General features: G+C 34.0%; 1 protein-coding gene across 1 annotated transcript in view; it reads left to right on the top strand.

The window, feature by feature from the left end:
* The window catches only part of LOC106471786 (acetolactate synthase-like protein), a 65,702-nt gene that overhangs the window by 49,746 nt on the left and 7,725 nt on the right, over window positions 1-8,231 (top strand). The window contains exon 6 of the mRNA XM_013932408.2: window positions 6,137-6,311. Coding sequence (XP_013787862.2) covers window positions 6,137-6,311 — 175 coding nt within the window. The remainder of the gene's footprint in view (window positions 1-6,136; window positions 6,312-8,231) is intronic.

Here is an 8,231-nt window from a genome sequence, read left to right as displayed (position 1 = left end):
TATCAAACCATAGAGGATTAATCCATGTTCATGTATGAAATGTTGGGCCAATTTTATAATGATGATTTTTGTTGTTTGTATTTTAAAAACTGATGATCTGATCTGTTGTAAGTCACTGGATGTTATTCTGTCACTAAATAGGTCAGAATGAAATGTCAAAAAATTTTAACTTGTGTAAACAGTGGTATCTATATTATGTTTATAACATCAAAGTTTTGACCTTTGTAAACAATAGCATGTACAGTGGCAGCCTTAGGTCATCTGGGGACCTAGGCAAAAGCCCATTGCATGGTCCCCTATAGGAAATAAACATGCATGTAAACACATAATTAAAGAGTAACATTTATTTTACAAAAAAAAAAAATACCATATATTACATCTGAAAGTAGTATAGGTATTCCAGAGGATGAATGAACAGATTATCATTGATAAATGATCAGATGGTGAATATAATGCATATAATGTACCTATCTAAAATTCAATTACCATATCATGAGCAACTTGAGAGTTTTTCTCAATGGTAAATGTGGCTTTTCAATTTAAAAGTTCACCTTCCTACTCTTTCTGTTGCTAAATTCAGTAATAAGTTCCTGGAAGTTAACAGATAACATAGTGTCTTGTTCAGTGGAGAGGATAGCCAGTGCACTAAGTATCTTTTGTGTCATAGTAGAGAGTAGGTGTGTCTTCACTAGTTTTAATCAGGATAAGCTACATTCTGCAGCTGCAATGCTTATTGGTATGGTTAAAACAAAGCGAAGATCTATGTTTGTGTTTGGGTAGATGTCAGACATTTCATTCTTAACTAAATAGACCAGGGCAGTGGCAGCATTAGCATTGTCAGGAATAACTCTGCTCAGAAATTCTAACTCTTCACACAGTTAAACATCATCAATATCCTAGGAGTCTTTGTCAGTCAACAATAGCTGAAGGTCATTAACAGTGTTTCATAAGTTCAGATTGAGCCATATGATGTAATGGTGAAATGTTGTTGAGGAAACCAAAGTGCTGGGCATGTTTTTAAAGCCCTTCAAGGTGTTTTGTCACAGAATTATTAATCTTTTCAATCACTGTGAGAAAATAGTTTATTTTAAAATCATCTTTGGCCCAAAAATAGGTGAATATTTTCCTCTTCCTTTGGTGTCATTTCTCTTTGAAGTGTGGGGGGAATATCCAATTCCTCTGCTAAGTTCTTTGCACTCGTAAGCACTGATTCAAACCCAGTTGTTCTGTACACAGCAAGTCAAGAGTTGGATTCTCTCATGTGTTGCACACTTGTAGATGAATGCATATTAGTTGATTTCCTCTTTGTAATTCTGTTTGTCTTTCTAAGTTATTTATGAGAGAAAAGCTCTTATAAAAATTTATAAATATAGATAGATTTATACTGTTACAAGATTTAAGCTATTTGGAATAAACATTTGTGGTTTCCTGTTACAATTTGCAGTTATTTTAAAACAAAAGAAAGGTAATTTAGATTTATTTCCTAATTTTTATGATGGTTACGGGGGTCAATCAAATCAACCATTGCCATATAGAGTTAGCATTAATAAAATGAAAGATTAAATTTAAAGTTTTATTCAAAAACATTTGATGATTACCAAGAAGGATATAAAGATTACACAATAGAAACTTGATAATATTCAGATAAAGAAATGTATTTTTAATTTTAAAATCAAAATTACTTTACACATTGGATAATCAACATTCTGAAAGAAGAAATTCACGAGCAAATCTTTAATAAGAATCTGATATTTTGTGTATGAAAGCCTTGTAATGTTTACTAATAATCTGCCAAATTTTATAAAAATACACAAACATTATCAAAAATTATAGTTTAATTACTCTCGTGGATTCTTTCATGGTTTTGAGCCGGGTGAATCCCACCCAGCCCATATTCGTAGAGTTAACATAACCCTGGCCATGAATATCAGAAAGCTGTAAGCCAAGGACTTCCAGTTCAGTTATTACAGCCTCAGTGAGATCCTCTCTTTCAGTCTTTTGAAGAGGCAGAAACCCTAACAAATGCTCTTCCACTTGTCCTTTCTGTGACATGTAATGTTTTATCATCATCATCTGCTCTACACGACTTATGTCACATGTACAGTCCAGAATAATTGGGTAATATTTGGTGTGCTTCACTTGTTCCACAATCTCTTGTTCAACCCTTTCAGCCATAAGCTGAATGAGTTAATTGCTTCTGAGTTTATTTCCCAAATAATGATCTCAGATCTCATGTGAAGAGAAGTGCCTAATGTGCTCCTGCATAACAAGATCAAGCTTTTCCAGAAGCTCCACTAGTCCAAGAAAGTTACCATTGTTTGTAGTGTATACTTTTACACTGTGACCACAGAAAGCCATGTTATGGGATACCAAGTACCGAGTTTTTTTCAGGACGTTATGCCAATGCAGCCTTTCTTGCTGGAGCTGGTTTTGGGATAGCCTGTTAACTGTGTTTACACTTTTTAATAGCTTGACATTTTGAGCCATCTTCTGATTTCAACTTTGTGATCTTTACCAGCTTCATGTTTACGCAGAGACACACTATGGTTTTTCCAATCTGACAAACCTTGATTCACAATGGATATGTTTGATACTGATGATGAGAACAGATTAGATGCAAAGCAAATGACAAAATCCTTGCTTTTAGTGCAAACAAGCAATACCAGTCATATCTTCCTCCATTACACAACAGTTAGTGTAGTGAAATTAACTGAAATGGCAGTTCTTGTCATCTTTTGGAAACTCGTTATCATTCATTTGGACACGAACTAGACCTTTTTCATTTATATAAATAAAATGGCTATGGTTTAATGCCATTTTCCATTCCCCAGGATCATCCCAATTGATGGATTGTACTGACGACTCTGCTATCGTTTCATTTTGGGTTGGAGGAGATGGAAATGATGACTCAGGCATGCAAGATTCTGTGTCACTGTGAAGCATGTTAGCATATTAAAGTTTACCTGGAGAGTCTTCACAACTCGTTTCACTTTCCAAGGCCCTTCCATCTGTCCTGCTGGAGTGAGGTCCATACTCTTGGCCTGAACCTTCACTTTCTTTTCTAGATGAAATATCATCTGTCTGCTAGAAGAATTTAGACAGTGAACCAGACAGCTTTTGTAGTGCCTGTTCAATGGCAAACTTTTTTTCCTTTTTTCAGCACCTGACATATACTTTCTTTTATTACCTGACTCATCTATCCTTGAATCTGCTATCATTCACCCATCTTAATTCTGTATTATTAATAATTCCTTTTCTGTTGTGATAATGTTGGATGGGGCACCTAATTGCTTGGGGCCCTAGGTTGTCACCTAATTTGCCTACCCCCTAAAGCTGTCACTGGGTATGTATATTACATTTACATCATAATTTTATCTTTTGTAAACTATGTTAAGTTACATTCACATCGTAATTTTAACCCTTGTAAACAATGGCATGTTACATTCACATCATAATCTTATCCTTTGTAAATAGTATAGCATACGTGTTAAATCTTAAATATTTTGAACCATGGTGTCTGTCTGCATTTGTTTGTCTCCTGCTTACAGCAGCTGCTTCCCACACTGCATTTGAAAGCTGTGCATGCAGGCAAAGCTCAACATTCACCTTTGAAATGACAGGAGAACAGGCATGAATCATGTTGATGTCAAATTTTATTTCACAAACAGGGTATTCTATACTAAATTGTTAGTAATTAACCATGCTATCATTCACATTTCAAAATGGGGCGTAACTGTAACAGGCAGTGCCCTCATGGGCTTAATTGTTGGAGTTTCAATTATACTGCCAGTCACATCAAATTTATTTAGTGGAGAATTTGCAGTGGCGAGTGGAGCTCACAATTCGCTAACTCAAGATTATGGTTAGAATAAAAAATCAGAGTCCCAGACCAACATTGATCAATTTATTATAACATTTATTAATCATTTCCAAATAACATTCAATATAAATCAGAAGTCCATTAATCGTTATACACATTTCAAATACCGTTAATCTAGACTATCCATTAATACAAATAGATACATTTCTCTTGAATATTCCTTTAAGATTATTTACACTAACTGATTAAGAGAGAAACCATAAATCTATACTTACAACAGAGCTGGATTTGTAAACTTGCAGAGGTTTGAGACTTTCATAGCCATGGTCACGAACTTCAAGAAATCAAAGGAGAACTGGAGAACTTCTCAGGAGAGCTTAATTTCTCTGATTTTTTGGTTTCTGACAGAGGTTTTTAAACCATAATTTCTTAGTATTCTCTCGACCTTCCAAATAGTATCCAGACCTACCCGCAAGCAGTCCTGCCACCTTATTGGTCGATCTGTGGGAATTCCCGAGCTAACCCAGAACCAGAACCAAAACTCTCAAGTAATTGGTTACCGTTGTGTTGAGTTAGCCAGTTGCCTATCTACTTGTACTAATACACCAGTGTCTTGTAAGAGATATTGCATCAAAGTACTGCTTTTGGTTGTTAACTATGACTTTTTTGTAGCTTTTCTAGTACTAATGAGTTAGCGTCAGTAATCCATCAACCTGTCACGGGTGCTCGTGCACTTACTTCATTGCTAGGCAATATCTTTACGTAACTTTCTGTGCCACTAATCTAGCTAGCTGAACTTTCTAGTTCTCAGCCTCATTTCGCAATACAGGCATTTCCACTTAAGCCCTTTTGAAATGTACATGTTCATTTAAACTCGAAAAATTGTTATTACTTTATTCTTAATACTCTTTCGACTAAAAAATATCCTGGAGCAATTGCAAAATTTCCTCAAAATATTCAATTGCTTCATAACTTAAAGAATAAAAATGTAGATTTACCTTATGGTATTGTTGAGTTGCACTAAAATGCTCAACAATTACTTTTCACGGTGGGCAGTCTAAATAGCTTAGGGCTTTGACTCTGAGTGAAATCAAGAGTGCAACACAATTAACCTCTTCAAAGTCCATGAAATATTCTAAATTTATAGATTAATTTATTTTCCCATCACCAGGGATGGGTACATTTGCTTGTTTACATCATAATTTTAACCTTTGTAAACAATGGACTGTGTGATACATTTACATCATAATTTCTATTCTTTTCTCAGATGTAGTATTCACCAGTTTGACTTTTCTTTCAAAAGCAGAAAATATCATAGACTCAAACTGACAACATATATATATATATGTATGTACAATGCTATGCAATGTATTAATTGTTCATAGGTAATAATCTATAATAACATTTGATGAAACTCAAAAAAGAATGTGCTGAATATATCGCATACCTAAAGAAATAAAAAATTATAAATGAAAAGTAGGTCACATTAAAGCTATCACCAAATGATGTTGTGACTATAAGTGGTGTGGTAATCACGTTTTGATAGATGACAAATGCATTTGTTGATATTCTGATTATAAATATGAAAAATGTACATGAGACTCCTAAAGTTTGGAGTGTGTTAGCAGAAAATTTACAAAGAGTGCTAAACATTCAGGGTTCGATTCTCTGTGGTGGACAGAGTGCAGATGGTCCATTATGTAGCTTTGTAGTGAAAAAAATAACAAATTCAAAATATTACATATTTAATTTATATATGAAGAAACATTATTATTCATATATATATATCTTTAAAATATCAGATTGAAAGATCTAAAGGTACAATTGCAATCGTGCTGTAAATTTACATTTCTGTCACGTATGTTGATTGCACTCAACAAATTACATTACGTGCACTTCTTCACATGAATTTTTATTAATGGTAATATTTGTGTTGATGTATGGCAACAAATTTATATTTTTATTAATTTACGGTGATTTTTATGTGGATATAGAAATGTGGCTTTTACTATTAGATATGTAAATCATGAACTCTTGTTTAGAAATTAAAGAAAACTGGAATACTGATAATACACCAGTAAAAGTTATGAAAACTTGTGAAAAGCTTGAATATATTGAAACGTCTAATTTGATCTATTACTTAATGATATTACATGGGCTAAAACTAGCTAATCAACTTTTGATCTCTTGTTTTTTTTCAAGGATATTATTTATATACATAGTATAGTATTTTTTAAAGTAGTAGTTAATAACTTGTTTCTTTGATGCTTAATGTTAAGGTATTGGTTAATAATTTACTATTGTTATTTTCCTTAGGCCAAGAGGACCTTTGAAGTGGTTAGATCCTGGAGCATTTGGAACACTTGGAGTTGGAGCTGGCTTTGCCTTGGGTGCAAAATTGTGTTTTCCAGATAATGAAGTAGTCATTATTTATGGAGATGGTTCTTTTGGCTACAGTATTGCGGAATTTGACACTTTCAAACGCCATAAGGTAAGCCACATATTATACTAAAGTAGGATTATATTGTTGTAACTATAAAACAGTGCATAATAGTAGGTAAAATTACCTAAATTAAAATGTTTCCCCAATCCTTTTTATAAAAGTACTACAAATTGATATAACAGCCTATTTATTAAAGATCTGAAAATGTTGCTTTGAAATACAAGTTTCTGTTCAGTTCTTTTATTTTCAGATACATGGATGTTTTTTTAATAAATTGCTTATAATTTTCAGTGCTATAAATTTTGTTAATCGTGTTTATAAGGCTCCTCATTTTCATAGTTTGTCTGCTACTTTGTAAAGTAAACTTCTGGAAAAAATTTTCATTCTTGCTGAAAGTGCTACTCTGATAGCAGTATAAATTATTTTTATGTAAAGAATTTCATGCTAGTGTTAGATCCTCTGGTGATTACAGAAGGAAACCAAGAGCATGCATTACCATTGAAGTTAAATATATCTTTATATTAAAACTGTGCACATGGAGTAAAGCAGGTTTGTGTATGAATCTGAGAACAGTAATACTGAATATGGAATGGTGAAAAAAAGTAAAGTACTGTTATTTATCTTTATTTTTAAGTTTTTCTTTTAAGAAAAACCATTATCCTATCATAGTTTCAAGTGAAAGTAAAATAAGATTTCTGATATGATACGAAACCTTCCTACATGCAAACCTTTTTTTCTCACCACTAGCCTTGAGGCTCTCACCTAATCTCGTGTTTTCATGTGATATTGCTGCATTGTTGCTTGCAAATGAGCACGTGACAATCCTCTGCTAATATGAGTGTGACACTGCCTCCTAATGCAGTGGCTCCCTCTATACCATTTGTTAAATCATCTATATTTCATAATTTGGCACTCGTATGTTAAGACATGTCTTTTTTGCACTCACATGAGATTTCTCAATATCAACGTTTGATTGAAGTATCTACAAAACCAACTGTTCTGGAAATATCTTTCAGCTTTATTTTCAAACAGACTTTGTGGTTCTTATCTTCCACAACATGAATTACACAGATACACTGATTTCCACACTGCCTCATGTTGAACATTTGAACTTTATTCACTCTATACAAGCTACCACAATGCTGTCAGATGCATCTTTGTTTGTAAGGGATGTAACAGCTATTGTGTTGTGAGTGGTGAAGTCTTGCATTTTTTCAAGACTTGACACATATTTCTCTCCTCCTATAATTCCTATCCATAAAGACCTGGATTTTGGGCAGTCTTTTCCTGCCACGTAAATTTGTAAAAAATTCTTATAGTGCAGATGTGGATCTATCTCAACATTCTGTGTACTTCTGTGGTTTTTCTTCTCAGGTATGATTCACTTCGCTCTTTCTTCGGAATATTGTTTTTCCTCCTTCCCCTGATATCTGAGTCCATGCTGAAAAATTTTATATCTCAACTTAATTCTTGTTGCACAATGCCTACTCCTTTTTCATTAATTGCACATATGTCTTGCCTTATAATTGAGCCAAAGCCCTTTTCTTGTACTTTCAAACTCTGGAGTATCTCCTTTCAGACAGGAAAGGAGCTCCATTGTGACCTTCAAAGTACACATGGAGTTTTTATAATGATTGAAACATTCAATATTTACCTCATGAGCCTTGAAAAGACTGATTTCCATGTGTTCTGGGACTGCTATTTGACAACTTTGAAGCCATTTGGGACAAATTTAGCCTTGTGAATAATAACATTCAACCACATCTCACTCTGAATGTGGAAGAGTTCTTTCATGGGTAGGATGTTGTTCAAATGATGTAATGACCCACTCAGTTTTCAGATGTGAATCCAGTTGTGCATACAATGATCTCCTTCAACATGCTGGCTGTTTCAGCTTTCCTTTCCAGCCGGGCCCGGCATGGCCAGGTGGTTAGGGCGCTCGACTCGCAATCCGAGGGTCGCGGGTTC

Source organism: Limulus polyphemus, unplaced genomic scaffold, assembly GCF_000517525.1.
Source record: "Limulus polyphemus unplaced genomic scaffold, Limulus_polyphemus-2.1.2 Scaffold4856, whole genome shotgun sequence".
In the NCBI taxonomy this organism is placed as follows: Eukaryota; Metazoa; Arthropoda; class Merostomata; order Xiphosura; family Limulidae; genus Limulus; species Limulus polyphemus.
The sequence above is the reverse complement of the archived record's forward strand: the minus strand, read 5'-3'. Positions and strand labels throughout refer to the sequence as shown.